Source organism: Cryptomeria japonica, chromosome 6, assembly GCF_030272615.1.
Source record: "Cryptomeria japonica chromosome 6, Sugi_1.0, whole genome shotgun sequence".
Lineage (NCBI taxonomy): Eukaryota > Viridiplantae > Streptophyta > Pinopsida > Cupressales > Cupressaceae > Cryptomeria > Cryptomeria japonica.
Window position 1 is genome coordinate 260,276,095 of NC_081410.1, and position 20,016 is coordinate 260,296,110.

The following is a 20,016-nucleotide window of genomic DNA, read 5'->3' on the forward strand; positions in this document are numbered from 1 at the left end:
AAAAACGAACGAAAACAAGCGAAAAGAGGGGGTCCCTATTTGCGATGGGGCGATGTGTGAAATGGTCACAACAATACCCCTGACAGAAGAGGAGAAAATGGAATTCAGAAATATACTATCAAAAAGACATATCTCAGTCAAAAAGGTGAAGACAAATTAATATGGATGGGATCTAATACAGGTGAGTATAGGGTTAAGGATGGTTATTCGGAACTAATCAAATTACAGCAATGGGAGAAGTCAAAAATTCCATTGCATCTGTGTTGGGATAAAGCTTGCTTCCAAAGGCAGGAATGTTCCTTTGGGCAGCTCTACAATCTAAGATTTTGACAGCAAATTGGTTCAGGAAACTTGGATTTGAGGGCCCCTCAAAATGCTCACTTTGTGAAAAAGAAGAAGAATCTGCCAATCATCTTCTGTTAAACTGTCCTCATTCCTCTGAATGTTGGACATGGCTGTGTGAGAAACTAGGTTGGAAGACTGCCCTTCCCAATAACTTATTAGATATTCTGAATAGCTGGCGAATGTTGGACATGGCTGTGTGAGAAACTAGGTTGGAAGACTGCCCTTCCCAATAACTTATTAAATATTCTGAATAGCTGGCGAAACTTATTTAGGAACAGCCTTTATAACATAACATGGAAATTAGCTCCATCCATTCTAGTTTGGGAAATTTGGAAAGAAAGGAATAGGAGATTGTTCCAAAATAAGAAAATGGAAGTTGAATATCTATTAAATAAAATTGAAGCTTATATAGTGGAAACAACCAATAACAGATTAAAAAACAGCACTTTAAACGATTGTATATTCTCAAGTTGGGATAGCAAAATTAGAAAAGCATGGTATGGTCTGCAGATACCCCCACACTATGGGAAAGGGGGTAAGGAGAGCAAACAATTGAGAGAACAATGTATATGGGAAAAACCAGAATATGGTAGGTTCAAACTAAACTTCAATGGTGCATCCAGAGGGAAACCTGGGACCGCTGGGATAGGTTGCATCATACATCATTGGGATGGTTCCATTTTGTGCCAAACTTGCCAAGCCAATAGGGAAGGTTACTAATAATATCGCTGAAATGGATGCAGTAATAGAAGGGCTATTGTTAAGTATAAATTTAGGTATTAATTAATTGGCAATAGAAGGAGATTCTCAAATTATTATTAATGCCTAAAGGACAAAAAGTACCCCCAACTGGAAATTAAACTCAAGGTTGGGGAGAGCTGTGGAATTCTTAGATCATTTTGAAGAGGTTTTAATTAATCATACTTATAGAGAGGGCAATAAGGAGGCAGACTTACTTGCAAATCTAGGAGCCGATGGTTGCTTTTTAGAACAAGTAGACCAGAAGTTTAGAGGGCAAGCAGCTATAGTACTGGGGCAATAATAGAAGCCTCAAATAGAGTTATTTAACCTAGCTACATTTATCGGATAGTATGTTTTAAATTAGAACCATTATTTTATTAGTCTGCTGCACTTGGATGACCTGGCCTACGCATTGCTGAATGGACACAGTTGTCCAGATGTCACATAGGGATTGTGTGGAAAGCATAAGATGGGGCCCATGTGAAATCTAGAAATTTCCCCTTCAAGAAAGTTCGGAATTCATTATTTCTCGGTAAGATGGGCTGGCTTTCTTCCAGAGGTAGACTTTTCACATGAGTCCCATCATGTGGAGGTGTCTTGGATATTATTAGTTAGTAGTGAGCTTTTATCCGAAGTATAGCGATTCGAATGCAAACGCTGTTGCCTGAGACAGCGACAAAACAAGGTTAGAAGCTTAGAAATGGAGTCGAACATGCGTTTGCTACCAGTGGACGACAACAGATGGATGCCTTTTAGGGGAGAGGTCAAATTTGAGAGATGGGTTAGAATTATGAACGACCTGGATGACCTGACAAGCAGAGCCGTGAAGGAGATAATGTGTGAGGAGTATATCAACAATGAGTTTCGATTTCGGGTAAATTGCGATATTCCTGCAACTTTTGTTTCAATTTTACTAGTTGTGGGTACCCCAAAAAATGAAGCCATTCAGCTATGCAGAAGGATTTTTAAGGAAGATCTTTTGGGCAACTTAGAATTGGCAGTGGCATGTGTAGATAGCAATTTGAATATTCCATATCCAGAAGATTACTCCTTAGTTGCAGGAACAGGGGAGGGTCGCAATGTTGAGATTGTGAAACAGCCTCTATTGGTCCTAAAAGATAGCAAAGCCTTTGAAGATAGGAAGCAGGATATAGTCAGAAACATTGACTTCCTTCTCAAATGGCTTCATATGAAAAGGGCGTCAAGAAATACTTGGTGGGTTGAGTATATGATTGCAGAGGGCTTTCAACCCCCGGATTCCATGCCCGAAATAGAGGTGAAAAAAATCCAAGTGATTCCCCCGGTGATTATGACGGCTAGCAAGGTTCGGAGCAACAAAAACAAGAAGCACAAAGCAGCCCCAGTCAAAGATGGTGAAGGGCCTTCGGTTCCTGTTGAAGATTTCAGGGATAAGGATTATATAGATTGCAGCCTTATGGATGAGTAATATCTACCCTTAGGTCTTAATATGCTTTTAGTTATAGCCTCTCTGTAATACATATAGCCGGCAGATTTTGTAGGGACACTTAGATGCAACATAATATTGATGCATATTTCGGCATAGTTCAGGTCCTATGGTTTTTTGTTTAGTATTTCAAAGGCTTCATGAAGCTCCGACTCTGTTTATCGCCCCTTATACTATAGTGTGGCTCAGAACCAGACTTTCAAATACAAGTAATATATTAAACATATTTGATATTGATGGTTATATGACTTTGACTGCCGGTATTTCTTAAGAATTTTGGCTACTATGTAGGATTGTTTTTGCTGATTGTAATGGTGAATGGCTTCATCTGACTGCTTTAATCTTAAGAAAGGATATTAAATGGCTATAGGAAGCAATCAGTATTTTATATGAGTTTTTCTGTTATGCTGGTTCATTTTCAAGCTCTCCTCTTTGTCTCATAATAGATATTCAGCTTTTATGAGTAGTAAGGAAGCGGTCGCATCAGAATTTTTTAACCTTGTGATCAGAATTTTCAGTTGTATGGAAACTTCAAGCAGACGTTGCAGAGGAACATGAATAAGAGGGGCTCCCTTTTAAATGTAAAGGAAACAAACTTTACTAATGATGCAAAATTAAGTGTCTCATTAGTCAGGAACCGCTATGGAGTGGACAAAAAAAAAAGCAATGAGTATAAATGGTACACAAGATGAATAATTATAAGGGCGATAGAATATACTCCAGATTTTACAAGGTTATGAGCACAAGCTATAATTTCAGATGGAGACGATGAAAAAAGAAGTTTTTAAAGTAAATCCTTTCAAACCATATGATCTCAACCATATTAAAATTAAACTTGAATTAGCTTCAAAAGTAAAACGACAATGTGAATTTGTATAAATATTAAATATCTGCCGCCTGAAAGACAAAAATTGCTTGGAAGCTATTAAAATATTGTGGAAGATTTCTCCCACAAATTCTGAACTTGAATGCCCAAACCCCATTTGGGACTCTAAATATGAACGTTTGTTAAAGTGTAGTGCAGGAATGGAGCTCATAAGATGAAGAGAGATTTCATAGCCCAGGAAGGTTTGACAAGAAGAGAAACAAAAGTCCAACATTAATGAATTACCAAGCCAATGCTTCCGAGTTAAAAATGAAGAAAGAGATTCATTTAAATATTAAGCATAAGTTGCCAAGCTAAGGTACAAAATGAATTGGTTAAAAGGGTATAAGGGATCAAAGTATTTTTTTAGAATGCTGAAGCACAAAAATGTTGGGGAACAAAATGATGACATAGAGAAAAATGGAATATTTATCCCAAGATCATGAGGAAATCACCAATACACATTTGACTTCTGCAAAGATATTTTCTCTTCAAATGGTGCAAATCATAGATGAAAAACTCTACAAGTTACTCAAAGACCTCACCATAATACTTATAAGTAATCACAAGACTTGTGCAGAAACTCATGAGCATGAGCCCATACACAATCAGCTTTCAAAAAGGACAATTTTTTTTCATCTTAATGACATTTGCTCATGTTCTCAACTCCTTGATTTCATTGATTCTCAATTGATTTGACCTTGTTTCAAGTGATCTTAATATTGACCGTAGTGGTATGGTATGGAACTCCGTTTTTTTGTTTTTTGATTTAGGTTTTGTTGTTTCTTCTTTGATGTGTAGTGTTCTAGCACTTTTGGGGTTTCATTTTTCCGTCTCTCTCTTCTTCTCTTCTTTCTTTCGAACATAGGGTTTACAATTTTCAAAGTTGAAGCTTGATAGTTTTTTTCTTTTTTCTAGACTTTCTAACTTTGTAGATAGAGATGGCATCTATTGGTAACTGTAATGGTAGCAAGGCCAAGGATGCCACTTGATGCCATGCTAAGAACGATAATGTACAGTGTACACTTATTGTACCTTGAGAATGACGAGAGGCAACAATTGCCTCAAATATCAATTTGCACTAATACCTGGTTGAAAATGTGCAGCTGCATAATTTGTGGAGCCAAAGATCATACAAGAGACAAAGGTTGCCCTTGAATTGAATGAGGAGAAGAAATTTGAAAAGAAAAGAACAACTAAGGCAATTGCAATTATGATTAATTCTCCTTTTGGATCAAAGTCTGATGTAATAGGCTCTTGTCTCAGCCCACAAATGAGGGGTCCATTCACTAGAGGTAATTCTATCCAAGTAAAGTCACATGGGTTCTTTGTTTCTCATAATGCTCTCAGTGTGCAACATTTTCTTGAAGGTATGGCATGGAAAAACATCATAAAAGGGATGGCAGCCACTAACTTCTGGTCTTATAACAACATACCATTCCATGTTGCAAGAAGTCCATATTAGGAATCATTGGTCCATATGATTTGAGTGGACCCTTATTTGAGGAAGCCGTGAAAAATACTAAGGTTGTAATAGAAGGTCAAAAGACAATTTGGATGCTAAAATGGCTGCACTATTTTGTCTAGGGTGTGAATAGATTGGGAAAACCGTATGTTGATCAACTTCCTAGTGGCTTTTGGTGGAAAATTGTTTTTGAAGTGAAAATTAATGAGAATCAGCACAATATACTGATGGAGGTGGTCATGGAAGTGGGTGTAGAAACTGACATCCAAGTTATGACCAACAATGTAGCCACATATTTAGCAACAAGGAGAACTTTTGAGGAGAGGTGCCCAGCAATTGTTTGGAGCCCTTGTGTCACCTGTTGAATTGATCTTCAACTTGCAGATACAGGTAAACTTGGATAAGAGAAAAGTTAGAAAACCATGGTTGATGAGGCAAAAAAAATACCAAATATATCTACAACCACCCTTGGTTGTTTAACCTAGAAAGAGAGTACGCTAAGGAAAAATAGCTTGTGCAATTAAGAGAAACATAATTTGCCACTAATTTTATGATATTGTGGAGCATTGCAGCCTCCCTAGCATATTTTAAACAAACGTTTGCAAGCACCAATTAACTATTCCCAGGGCAACAGATCAGAAGCACTGAAGGGTCTTGCATTAGAGTTATAGGTTGAAGAGATGGAGTGAAGTGTCATGTATTAGAGTTCTTGTTGAAGCTGGAATGAAGTGTAAGTGTCATCTGTTTCACCAAACTTCAAATGTGATGAACTCATAATGGCTCAGATGCTAACCATTAGTAAAGGAACTCTGTAGAAAGTTTAGATTGAAGTCTTTCTAGCATTTCCCTAGGGTTGCCTCTCTTTGTATGTTGGACAAAAGTTCAAAGCTGTCACTTGCTACAAGGCTAAAGTACTTGCAATTATACTGACTGTAAAAAAAAATTTCTATTATCATTAATGCTACAAGTGAAAGACGGTTTTTCAACAAACTGCTGGTCCCCCAAGGCACAAGAAGTCAGAGAACATTGTCTTCACAAACAAATCAAAAAGTGCATCCAAAATGACATTAAAAATAAAAACGGAAAGTGCATGACATGCTCCTTACCTTTGATGGAAAAGGTTAGCAACAAATGCAAGGTTCAAATTTGTAGATCCCTCAACAATGTCCTTTGGGGTCAAGTATCTTCTACAATTTATTTTTTCTGCTTGCAACAAAATCAATTTGGCCCTTTCCATCAGGTCTTTTGATTCCAAAGGAGAAAAATTACAATGCTCTGGAGCAAGGGCATTCAACAAATAAATATATGCTTCTCCATCCTGTGCACAAAAGAACCAAATGGTAAAATCCACACGTATTCTAGTATCTTAAACATCTGCATATTAGAATGGCACATTCAACTGGAAGAAAAAACGTTCTTAGGATATTAATACTGAGTGTTGGAATTGAAAATATATTTTGATCCATGCAAAATTTTAATACAATTAGATTAAACCAACATGAATGATTTTTGGACTCCTTATAAATAAATCCATAGCTACAGCGCTCAAAAATAAGCAGTTCAATTATGATGGATGATCAATAACAAAGGTCATACACTCCAGATATATTATGAAGTAATTGCTTGAAAGCAAGTAGGAATAGAGATTTTATTAGGATTGGAAAAAAAAAATTGGTGGAGAAGTATTCTCCATCTTCCTTTGTTGGAAAGGATAGAGTTCCCACACAGAGGTATTATAGATCCCCACTGTCTAAAGGTCCTCTCAGATAAGCCACTGGAAAAATGGCAACTTTTACTTCAACTTTCTCTGATCTGCAGGTCACACAGTTTTGGCCAAGTAATTTCATCCTCCTTAAATGAATAAATTTGGTAGAAGAAAATCTTTCCAGCCCTTTTTCTCTCTGCCTTAGAAAATGGATTCTTCATTATTAGGTTTAAGGATTGAGAAGAAAGGAGAAATCTGGAGGGAAGTCCTTGGTTCTTACAAGAGTTGGAAGCTTTCTGAAATGAAGCATCTAGAATTTAATCCATTTAAATTGATATTTTCATACATCTTAGTCTGAGCAAGATTCACAAACTACTCATTGCATTGCATGATGTAATTTATATTCTATAAACTATTAGATAATCTATAGGAGATATGCTTTCTATGCACAAATTAAAGGACAAAACCGTTGAATTCATAACAGATATAGAATAGGATCCAGAAAGGCACAAGATATTAACTTTGTAATTACTTCTTAGAAGATTCCAAGATTCCACGGTTAGAAAAGAAAAAGCTTCAGAACGGACTGGTAAGCCTAAAGGCTGGTATAATCTAAAAACCAAAAGATGATAAAGATTTAATAGAAAATTTAAAGCCCACAAAGGCAAGCATAACTCAAGTGTAAGAGGATAAACCAATTCTGCTAGGATTAGTCCTGAACATGAAGAAATTAATCATTCCTTATAAAGAATGGAGGTCTCCATAAGTACAAAGCAGAAACCTCAACATGACGATGTCAGAACAGACTTCAAGAAAAAGAAAACTAGGAACTAATCAAAATAGAGCATCAAACCAGTTCCCTGAGAAATTCACTAACCTCCATCAAAATACTTATGAACCTTCCAAAAGGAATAGAATATAGATGATAAGAATTCAATAGAGAATTCAAATCCCACACAGGAAAGAATAACTCTCAAGTGTCAAAGGATAAACCAATTCTGGTAGGATTAGTCCTGAACGAAAAAAAATTAACCATTCATTATAGAGGATGGGGGTCTCCGTGAGCACAAAGAAGAAACCTCAATACGAAGATGTCAGAACAGAATTCAAGAAAAGGAAAACTAGGAAGTTGCCAAAATAGAGCATCAAACCAGTTCCTTGAGATATTCACTAACCTCCATCAAAATACTTATGAACCTTCCAAAAGGAATAGAATAAAGATGATAAGAACTCAATGCACACACAGGAAAGCATAACTAAAGAGTCGGAGGATTAACCAATTCTGCTAGTATCGGTCCTCATTTCTTATAGAGGAAGGAGATCTCCATGAGTACAAAGCAGAAACCTTAACATGAAGACGTCACAACAGACTTCAAGAAAAAGATAGCAAGAAAGTTAGCAAAATAGAGCATCAGACCAGTTTCCTGAGAAATTCATTAAACTCCAGCAAATGACTTAAGAATCTTCCAAAAAGAATAGAATAAAGATACCTCATGGAGTATCAATTCATCAACAAAGTTATCAGATCAAGTAAACTGTAAAAATGTATGGTTAGTTGTCATTTTTTTATGGTGCCATTCTCAGTCCAAGGATTATAATATTAATTACTATTTGGCACTCTATTTATAGATGATGCCAAATATAGAAAGTGTGAGCAATAGGCATGGACAGACTACGGTTTATATCTTACTGTACCCTTACCAAGATGAGATAGTTTCATACATCTACAGCTTTTCGTGTAAAAAAATTTAATGCCTTTAATATAATGCTTTCCTAAACAACAATACAAATTTGCAAGCAAATTTGTCATGGGCAGAACAATAACTACACAATAAGGATATTCTAAAACACAACTGAGAAACTGGTGAATCAAGTGCATATGAAGCCTCTCATTTTTCTAAACAGTATTAAAAGAAAAGTAGTATGTTTCCAACACGCACCTTGAGATCAGAGGAAAAATTTGAAATAATTTTCTTAAAATCTGTTTTGCGAAGATGAAAATTCATCCACCGCAGCAAAACCTTCTCAGGAGCTAGATTCATCAGCTCCTCAACTTCCTGGCAAATTTTGGAACAAACCTAACCTATGAATAACTGTGGTTTAAAAAGATGCTTTATCCAACTTATTGTGAAGGAGTATACAAATTTTGTCTGCATTACCTTACTATCATCAACTAACTCAACAAGCTCAGGTGTTTTCTTCAGGTCAAGGTCTGAAAGAAGTTGTATCTGCAAAAAAATTACCAACATGACGATGAAGATTCTGACCTGCAAATTTCTGATAGACAATTTCACATGCAATGACCATTCTACTGCAGAAAAAAAAAAACTAGGCCTGCTGACAGCATACCTTGATAATTTGAGATATTAAACCAAGTAAAAGGTGAGGCTGCAAATCAAAACAAATGCACTTGTTATTATAATGGGTATGAAGCAAACCTATAAACCAGCCAATATCAATGAGATTTTGATTTTCTGAAAATAAATACAACCAAAACATAATTCAAGACATTTCTACCATGGTGGATGCACTGAAAAATGCTCCTCTTAGGCTCAAGAACCAAATTACGGGGTTCAAAAGCAATGGCACAGGACTAACTTCAACAAAGGAGAGGCAACTTAGTTTACTAATAATCATTAGTTTGAAAAGTATATATTTCAATGATAATTTGAATGTTGAATAACTAAAAGAAACACATATGAAAGGAATTCCTATCCATTGGACAAAAACTAAAGAAAACCCACTGCAAACCATTAATAAAATAAATCAAACCCATGTGTTAGTTTAGAACAAAAGGAGGAGACCATCCAAAAGTTGTGTTTATTCTAAAAAGGACAGACAAACAATGCAATATATCTCACATACCCTTCCTTCAACCAGATCCTGGGTTCCGATATTGACAACCGTGCACCCAATAGCTTTTGCAGAATTCAGACAGAGAGTATGATTTTCATTCCTCTCCCATGGATTGAGTTTATCTTTAGTATTTAGAGTCCTTTCGTCGATAGTTCCAGGAACTGCCAAATTGATCAATTTGCTGCATACATTCAAAACATATAAAATGCACTGCAGTCTTTCATATTTCAGCATCCATATTCTTGCAATTCTAATTATTTTAAGTAAATTTATCCGGAATTAAAAAATGAGTCGCAATCGAAAGTCCATTTGTTTGGAACAAAAATAAGCCATTGGAAGCAAATATACCATAGGAGGACTCCATCTTTAGCTATCTCAAATAGATCATTTGTGGAAGGATCAATTGGAAGGAATCTTTTCATAAAAGGATCCTCTTCGAAGCAACTATTGATGTGGGCAATATATGCTTTCTTCTCAGATTCACTAATTGTATGAAGCAAAGTAGTTGTGGCTGCCTTTAGAAACGAGGATGAGTTGCCCGTACCACCACTTTTGGTGCTGGCGTGGGTCTGCATGTTAAGGTACAGCTGCAGATGGCCAAACGAAACTAAAAAATTATCTTTTGCTCTGTTTCTCATCCTGATGATGGATCATGGAGGATCCAAAACGTTGATGTAAAAAAAGTGAACACAGTTGTTTCCAGAGGCTAGTTCAAACAAGTTTCTAAGTTTGGAGAAGAGTATATCTGACCAACGAACCAAAGCAGTCCAGTATAATTCTGTACATTTGGCAGGCAGCAAAACTCACCTTAAGAAAAGCTTCAAAATCTATCTCTTGTTGAGCACTGGCACTGGGGTAATATTTGGCAAGAATCGCTGCCACTTCTTCCTCGGTGAATAAATCCTGAAAAGCTTTGAGTTTTGCCATTCCGGAGGCCAAATCGGCTACTGTAACATGCCCTGTCTGGGCTTTCATATGAACGAACTGCAAAAACAACATAAGCATGAAAGCGGCGAGCATATGAGCATCCATCCATGCGGAGGAGAAGGCCAGAGAAAGACAGGGGAAGAAGAAGGGGATTCCAACTTACATGTGATTTGAGAGCCCGAAGTTCGACCTGAGTGAATTGGCTCTGCAGCCATGGATCCGACACTAGCACGCCAACAAAGCCTGCCATTTGTCCTTGACGAGATGTGCAAGGAAATCCTGTTTCAGCTTTCTCCTGCCTTCCTCGCTATCTCCATGTAGTACTGTGATAGGTAAAGCGGGAAGAGTCGAGCCGACTCAATAAAGGCGAGGAGCCTGGAGGAGGGGCCCACCCATCGCCATGGTTTCTCCATTTTCTAATCTAATTTCCCCGCTGCCACAACGCGGCCAGATTGGAATTAGACCTCTCCATTCTTCCATCAATTCGGAACATTCATTTTTTAATTTTTTGGGGGGGTTTACATTCACTTGTTCTATTTGAACTAATACTTTATTCTTATTTGACCACTTGTACCGATTTTTAGAATTGTAAAGGTATTGTATCTTTTTATTTAGTTTAATTGGATTTTTCTAATATAATGATTAGTATAGAAGTTCATCTAAAAGTTTGGCAATTGATTTAAATTTAAGTTAATATTGTTTTCAAACTTTTTTTTATGATTATTTTATTATTTTTTAATTTGGATTGAATTTATGGTGTGAAAAAGATCTTTTGTTTCTTAAATTCAAATTTAAACATGAGGCAAAGTCAATTCCCTTTCTACTAGTCATCACTTGTTGACTTGAGTGTGAAATGTGTTACTTAAATGCTAAGTTATTATATAAATAGATTTTTATTTTTTTTTTAATTATTGAGATTTGAGTTTAGGGAGGTTTAAGGAGTAAGCTTACAATATCATTTTTTGCATATTTTATTAGCATTAAATATTGCTTGGGCATATTATGTGATTGATTAGTGTATTTCCTATCATTGTTTGAAACCACTAAATTAAAATCAAGGGTTTAACTAAGAAGAAAATCCTTCTGTAGCGAGCTCCTAAAGGTGTTCATCAACATTATTAGCTTTCAAACATATGTCCAAACATAATGAGCATGATTCTAAAATTTTGAGACTATTAAATCTATGGATCCAATGAGACCATTTCTATAGTGCATAAATTGCTCATGTTTTTTTGTTTTTTCTTAAACTATACCTGGTAAACTTTTTAACATGACCAGTGATGCTGGCACAACACGCCCTCCGGCTCCACGTGAACACTTTTGACCCAAAGCTATGAACCGGTGAGGCCACAAACGGGGACCTCATCCCCACACTTCACTTGTTCAAATCCACAAGCACAATGGCCCAGCGAAGGCACGAGGCCTTGAGAGCACAATGGCCCAGCAGGGATTTGAATCTTGGTGGCCGCTTCACCGATGAAGTGTTTAAATCGTGACACTACATGTCCGAAGACGCAAAAATTGTTCATGTTAACATGTGGTGAATTTATCAATTTATAGGCGATCATCTATAAATTCTTGAGTAGTGACACAAGGACAAATCAAATAGGACCATTTATCACAATTTATTTAACATAAAATCTAGAGATAAGTATAGTTATTTTATTTTATTAATTTATACAAAGTTATTGTCATGTTTCTCTAACACGGCTATTCTCAACTCTAATATCTATGAGCATTTAGAAATTATTATTATTGATTGATTATTATGCTTGTAGATATTTATGTAAGGTTTATTGTATCCATGCTCACAACATATAAATTTGAGAAATTATCTCAAATCAACTTTTAAAGAATAGTTAAGTCAATTAAGAAATTCATCCTCTAAGTATAGGTGAATCTAAGCCATTAAGAAGATTGGATCTCTTCTACGCTTTTGGCTTTCTTGGACTAAAGAGAGTGGTCCTAAAGATCTCATAGGAAAATTGAGAAGTCTTCGAGAACACCATTATCGAGTAATAGGTTAATCCTTCGCACAAAAATAACATAAAATTTCTCACTAGCTACTTTTCGTGTTAACTTGTTAATGTTTATAAGACATGAACAAATGTAGCTAATTATAAATACAAAGCTCCATTATTTAAAATCAAATAGAGTTTGCATATGATTTACCTTTACAATTTCCTTGGAGATGTTTTTATTAAAATAGTACAACAATAAATTATGCTCTAGCACAACATATATCTATGTTTTAATTTTATTAGTTTCCAAAATTTGAATCGTGCCTTAGATTATTAACAACCAAGTAAAATTATAAAGAAAACAAAAACATGACTGCAAACATTAAACTAAAATGATAGATGTTGTAAACACCTAAAAATGTTTGGACGCCTATGACACAACAATTTTACTAATTTTCCTCTTAATTAATTAAATAATTAAATTAACTTTATTCATCTATTTGGAATTCAAAAAAGAAATTTTCCCTCTCCTCACATAATTAAATATTTTTTATTATTTAATTATATATTTTCCTTCTAATCTTAATTAAATGTTTTTAGTATTTAATTAATCTCTTTTAATATGCTTTGATTCGATAATTTTTATTTTATTAAATCAATTTCTATTCATTTCTCATAATTAGACAATTATTTTAATTGTTTAATTAATTATTTAAATCTTCCACAATTCAATAAATTTCTTAATTTATTTAATTATCCCCTTTTGAAAACCAATTTGCTCTAAAATCATTAAAATATTTATTTACTTCTCCTAATGCACATGTTTAAATAATTTTTATTATAGAAATGGCTAATTATCCCCTCCTGTTAACTACCACTCACAATCACCTTTTCTAATCGAGTCAATCAATCCACCTCACTCCCAATCAATTCACTTAACAACTTAGTCATTTCTCCTAACAAATCAATCAAATCAAGTGGCTAATCAATCAATTCCATCATATGAGTGATCAATTCTTAATCAAATTGTCTCAACAATGCTCAACCATTGATCATTTTGTTGATCTTTCAATCTAAATTGTCAATCGATATCATGAAATCTATAAAACCAAATTTGTTTCTCATTCATCAAAAACCACAATCTTCGAGATTTTGTGCGATCACGCTGCCAAGTAAAGTGCTACGATTTTGAGAGGCAACTTCATATAACATAAAAGGGGGAAGAACAGTGAAGGCCTCTTGCAAGGATTCAACACGAGTTTGCAATTTGTATTGAATTATTCATTTATTGAGTTTGTTTACATTCTTTCATTTATTACGATTGAGAGTTTAGTAATTGATTTTGGTTTGTAGTTGCTCATTTAGTCTCTTACTAGTTTCCCTAATTTTCAATGCGTACATTTTGATGAACCCAACATGAAATCACACATTAATTGAATCTATTTTGTGATTTTTCAAATCTCACAGGTTACAAGTTTCGCATACTACAATCATGAAATCGTTAACACATTTGTTCAAATCTTTAACGCATTTGCAAGAATCTTTAATGCATTTGTAGGAATCTCTAATGCATTTGCAAGAATCATTAACGCATGTGCATGAATCTCTAATGCATATGCAAGAATCTCTAACGCATACACAATAATCTCTCTTGCATTCACATGACTCAATAACGTATATGCAACTATTTGTACCACATTCACCTGGTGAAGGTACAAGGTAAAATTCCATTTTTTATTTTTTATTTTTTCTGCTTTTTGGGTTTCATAGAGAAGAGTTTTTTTTGTTACTGACTATTTATGTAGCATCTTGGCAAGGAAAGAGCAAAGGTCATAAAAATCTGAGATTTATAACATGCGTGTTGCAAGACCTAATCCAAAGATAAATCTTTTATAAACCTTAAGTGTGTGATTTCTAGTGTAAACGATATTTCAATTTCTTAAGGTTAATGAATGTTTGTCTTCTGTCTCTAGTGCACATGCACTTTTGTTGGGTTTACCCGAATAGTTATACATGTATACTCTCCCCTCACCTTCACGGAGCTTGGGTGTAAGAGAAACATATAACTACTCCTACTTTTTCTTTTTAGTAGGAGGCCTACTTGGGATTTCATCACCCTAGGGTTTGGCCTCAAGCACGCAATCTCCATCAAGCTATATAAAGGGATGAGAGTGAAAGTTATATTCTAATTCGAGCATATACTTGGCGCTTGTTTTGTTGTGTTCCTTGATCATGAAAGACACAATGGGTGAGGACTTAGGTTTGATCACAAAATTATCAAACACATACCAGGTCTCAACGTGTTCTGTGTTAAGGCATTGATGTTCTTTGAGCCCTTAGTGCGAGTTATTTGCTATTTTATTTAGCCAAACTCTTTAACTTCTAGATTTTGCAAGGGATGTGTATCATACCCTAAAGACACTCCACATGTACCTCCCTCAGTAATGTAGAAATCCCTTAGTTCATAAGGCCTCTAAACCTTTGAGGTAAAAGGAAAGGTGACCTAGTTTTGTGGCTCAAGTTCATGTGCCATCGAACCTCTATCTATTGACTGTGGATAGGTATTTTATTGTTGGGTCCTAATCAAGTAGCATCTTACCCTTGAGTATTAGGTTATAATTGCTTATGAATGTCTTCTTATCAATGTGTTAATACTAGTGCAAAAGGAATTTTGGGCTAATCTAGGCCCATGTACAAAACTTTGAGTATTAGAGTCAACAACCAAATTGTTTACTGTGTTTCCTAATTGTTTTCAAAATCAAAATTGACTAGAAACTTAAACAAGACCATAGGAAAACCAAAGTACTACAACTACCAAATTTTCACCACAATCATCATAATCTACAATGTAATCACTAAAACATTCATCACATTTGGTAAAATCTATAACACATTTGTCAATTATCGTGTCGCAATTGATCCAATATATAACGTATATGCTAGTAACTATCATGCATTTGATTGATAAAATCAAGGTCTCCCGGACTTACAACAAAACATTTAGTTGGGATTCAAGTCATATCATTGGGAACATTGCAATTGTCAAGGCCATTAAGACTCATTTTTATTTTTTATTTAGACCTTGCATTCATAAGTTAGATTTAAATCCTTTAGAGTTGCCAAGACTAGTTTTGCAACCTTTATCCTTAAAACCACATTTAGCTCAAATAGCAGTTTCAATTCTTATTCCTCGACACAGGTCATCATTTTTCATAGCACAAAAAATCATCCTTTAACTTGTATTTTCCAATCAACCCTGCATATTAGTTTTAAGAAATTTTCGAAACCTAGGAAATGAACCTTGGGTCATATCTTATTCATTGTGAGGACATCTTGACCTTATCATATTTCTTTGTGTCTCTTCCATAAAGAAGTCAAACCCGTAGCTCACGAGTCTAGTGAAGGTTGAGACATCAACAAATCCATCATCGTCATTAATTTTATATTTGAGGTCTAAATCTTCGTTTCATTCACTTAGGTTTACACTCCTAGGTTTTCATTTGAATGTTACCAAATTGAAAAAATCTTAAAAACATAGGATTGTGTTGTCATCTTCTTAGTTACATTTTCATCCTTAAACCTAAAAAACTTAAAAAACGTAATATAGCTTACTTGCTTTTCCAGAGGCAATATTTCCACTTTAGCATCATTTGTTTGCATCCATTAGGATAGTACTAGGTGAGTCTCAAAAATCTCATATGGCTTACACACATTTACAAAGCAAAAAACAAAAAATGGAGCCAATGTTTGATCCAAACTTCAATCCCATGAGTACTATGAATATTGAATAGGAGCTCACATTGGCCACATCGAAGGCCATCCACTTTGTCTTCCCCTAGCGATGAGTTCTCTATGAAAAACATTTCGAAAGGGTAAAGTCCAGGTGAAATTGATGATGCATCGCAGGATCCCCAAGTTCTCGCAGACATGATGCCCTCTTGTCAATCTATTTGAATAGGTGTTTTCTCTCCCTTGCACAAAATGGAGTGAAACTATCCACAAATTTTGATGTCTCCAATATAGTAGATCCTAAAACAAACACCACATTGCAAAATATAAGGTCTACATGTGTCTTCTTCATAATAATTATCCACTAGCCTGCCATTAGTCAACACCTCCCATGAAACCACTTGGGTTACCACATCCACTTCATAAAAATGACTTACAACTCACTAATCTCCTCTTCAATACACAATATTTTGACCAAAACAACACTATTCTCATATAAAATAATGCATCTTCCAACGCCAATAACCAATATCAAAACTATAATCAAAACATATCATTGTTTGTGTCTCAAGCAAACATCAACATCACTTCCCAACCCATGACGATAAAAACCAAATCTCAAACCAACACCTTGCTTCTATTAGGTGCTACAATTAGTAACCAAATTTCTATCTCCCATAGTGCTCCACCTAAACAAGACTTCGACTTGCAAAATATCATTGCCTCATCACAACAAAATCTTATTCTCAGGAGCACATGCACCCAAATGAACCCACATTACACTTACTTCACCCCTATCAATCCTAACTTCCAACACATCAACCAACATGCATACACCTTTATTTAGCCACCCATTTACTCAAGCATAAGCCCCTTTGCAGATTCAAACCAAAACCTCAACCTTCACATCCCATTATTGCCTAGAGAAGTCATAGTGTAATAGTTACCAAGCTTGCAACAACAAATGTCAAACATTGAGGTAGGTGGCCACAAAAGAACATATACGATGGAAAACTTATGTCTTTGTCCTTTTGATAGGGCATTGTACATGCCACCCTTTCTAACAAACTTTGAAGTACCAAAATTCTATAAAGATAAAGGAAAGGGAGATCCTCGGGATCATATTAGGGAATTCTCCATTGCCTACCTTTAGGTTGTACACAACAACATGTATTTTATGTGCCTCTTTCCCCGAATTCTAGGAGGACAAGCCATAGAATAATTTGCATACTTACCACATGACATACGGACCTAGAATGAACTAGTTGAGAAATTTTGTCACACATCTCTCACATAATATAGAATATTAAATGACATTAATGTATCATTGCACAACCAAATAGACGAATGGGGAAATCTTTGCTTCATTCTTACAATGATGGAGAAGTCTCGCAAGCAAGATTCCCTTCCACATACTTGAAAAAGAACAAGTGTAATTTTTCATAGAGAACTTAAACCAATAAATGACATTCGCATTGCAAATACAATGCATAGACACATTCAAGCAAGTGATAAACAAATGACTTAAATGTGAAAATTCCCTCGTCACTAAGGGACTTTTATAGATTTATAAAGAGACAAACAACACTATTGTAATTTGGCAAACAACAAATACAAATTTTGGTCACATAGCAAATATGTCACAAATGATGGCGTTGTAGATGCCCAAGTGATCAACAAAGCTCAACCCCTCACTTCCTCGAAGGGACTAACAAGTGTACAAACAACACACCAACCCAGTTGCAATGATCATCGATAAATGAACATTGCCCAGTCCAAATCACAACCTAGACCTTCCACGAATAACAGTAATATGTCCAAACAAAAATACTCTCTCCTAGGAGAACCCATTGAATAATTGTTAAAGAAACTCCTTCAATCCAGCACAATAACACTTCCTAAAATAAAACACTACGAGCCTAACATTTTAAACCCTCCTGGTGGAACGATAATGATTTTTGTGAGTACCACAAAACTTCTAATTGCTATAGACAAAAAATATTATCCAAGATCTCATTGATCACAAAAATATAGAAGTCGAGACCCCATCAAGATCTTCAAATATCAACCCCACAAATTTTAAATATCCTTTGAAAAACCATGGGAAGGGAAAAGCCTCCATCTCAGGAAGTAAGCAAGACAACAATGCCAACTACACCAGCATTGGCTACAAGTAGACGGTCAATCACATCCAACTGTCTAAATATCGACCACACATTTTAAATATCCTTTGAAAAACCATGGGAAGGGAAAAGCCTCCATCTCAGGAAGTAAGCAAGACAACAAAGGCAACTACACCAGCATTGGCTACAAGTACACGGTCAATCACATCCAACTATCTAATAATCACATCTCTACCATTAGCATAAAGAACAAGAACCCAGATATCGATGTCACAACCTGTCATTCTAAAGTGATCCTACAATATAGTATGAAAATGAAATCGAGTAGGACAGGAGACAAAGATCCACTTTCATACCAACATTGGAATACGAAATTAACTAGAGAAGGGATTGTATTTGACTAACTCTTGTAAAAGAGAGTCAAATGACACTTCTAGAGTTTATATTCTATCACTGCTGTGGAGAGTGAATGAACTATGGAGATATGTTGAATTGATGCAAAACTATGGCTAAGGTATGAAGAAAGGAAACACTTAAGTTGTTATAATTGACTGACAGATAATTAGAAATGTTGTAACAGACATAGAATTAAGAAAGAAATCTGAGTGTGCACATATCACTGAAATATAATGTTGATATGCAGAACCAAGGCACCATAATGCCTTTTCTAAGGTTGAGCTACAATCAGAGAATCTATAACTTAAATTAGTTTAGAAGCCACCTATTGAATTGATGAAAAATGTTGAGGACCAGAGGGGCCTAGAACCCTGATCCTAGGACAGGGGTGGCCAAACACCTTGGTCCCTAAAAACCAGGTCTAAAATTTGGGATTGGGTTTGTATAAGGCTCATAATGTTGTTTGAGGTCTCCCAACTCCATTGGATAACTATAACTACACAGAAGAGGAAAGAAAAGGGGGTTGTGGATAGGAATTTGCCTTAGGTTAAACCTCAAGTTTGGAATTAACCCTAATTGAAATAGAAATAGAAATTGAATTGAATTGAGTTAGAAATATTGCATTTTGAGGGCAAGGCTAGATCTAAAATTGAAATGCTTGAATGTAGATAATTATATTGGAATCAAGGAACACTTGGAGGGGGGGTGAATCAGTGTTCTGGAAAATTTAACTTTATTAATTTGTTCATTCAACTGCTTAATACATTGAGCCAAAAGAAAGATGCAAGAACACAAAGCAATTAACCACAACATCATAACACACAGATTTTATACGTGGAAAACCCGTTCAAGGGAAAAACCACGATAGGGATGAGACCCATAAATGAGTATACTCAAATATATTGTTTTTTAATGGAATGCACATGCATTCATGCACACCGCCTAGAGGTCATTGCTCAAAAACAAATAAGGGCTACAACCCTAAGAAGACTCACTATATTACAAGTTAATTACAACAGATCACTGAAGTACATGAAATAAATAATAGCATCTACAAATGCATGATTATAGTGTTGGTTAAGAACATTACACAAATTGTTCATACTCTGCCTTATACTACTTTGTTCCATTGTTCCTTTGATCTGAAGCATAGATCTCTAATCTGCGCACATGCACTACGCACAATCGATCACCAACACCTTTCACATTCACCATACACACCAAAATGATCAAATACATTGCATATATATCCACAAGAAGATATTAGATCATCCACATGTTGGATTCAAGACCACTTAGCATATTATGAAACATGTGCATATTGTTGGCTAATTCCGAAATCAAAATACCAATGCAAACCAAAATAATTTTCCACACGCTACCACAACCTTCGTAATAAACACCTGGACCACAAAAATAATCACCAAAATTGATCCAC

The 20,016-nt window shown here is 35.4% G+C and overlaps 1 protein-coding gene across 1 annotated transcript in view; it reads right to left on the reverse strand.

The window, feature by feature from the left end:
• The window catches only part of LOC131062592 (fimbrin-2), a 36,085-nt gene extending 25,218 nt beyond the window's left edge, over positions 1 to 10,867 (reverse strand). Inside the window, exons 1-8 of the mRNA XM_057996280.2 lie at positions 10,533 to 10,867; positions 10,250 to 10,426; positions 9,791 to 10,029; positions 9,452 to 9,623; positions 8,936 to 8,974; positions 8,746 to 8,814; positions 8,527 to 8,643; positions 5,988 to 6,199 (exon numbers count right to left, since the gene is read on the reverse strand). Coding sequence (XP_057852263.1) covers positions 5,988 to 6,199; positions 8,527 to 8,643; positions 8,746 to 8,814; positions 8,936 to 8,974; positions 9,452 to 9,623; positions 9,791 to 10,029; positions 10,250 to 10,426; positions 10,533 to 10,619 — 1,112 coding nt within the window. The 5' untranslated portion in view covers positions 10,620 to 10,867. The remainder of the gene's footprint in view (positions 1 to 5,987; positions 6,200 to 8,526; positions 8,644 to 8,745; positions 8,815 to 8,935; positions 8,975 to 9,451; positions 9,624 to 9,790; positions 10,030 to 10,249; positions 10,427 to 10,532) is intronic.
• Positions 10,868 to 20,016: the final 9,149 nt, after the last annotated feature.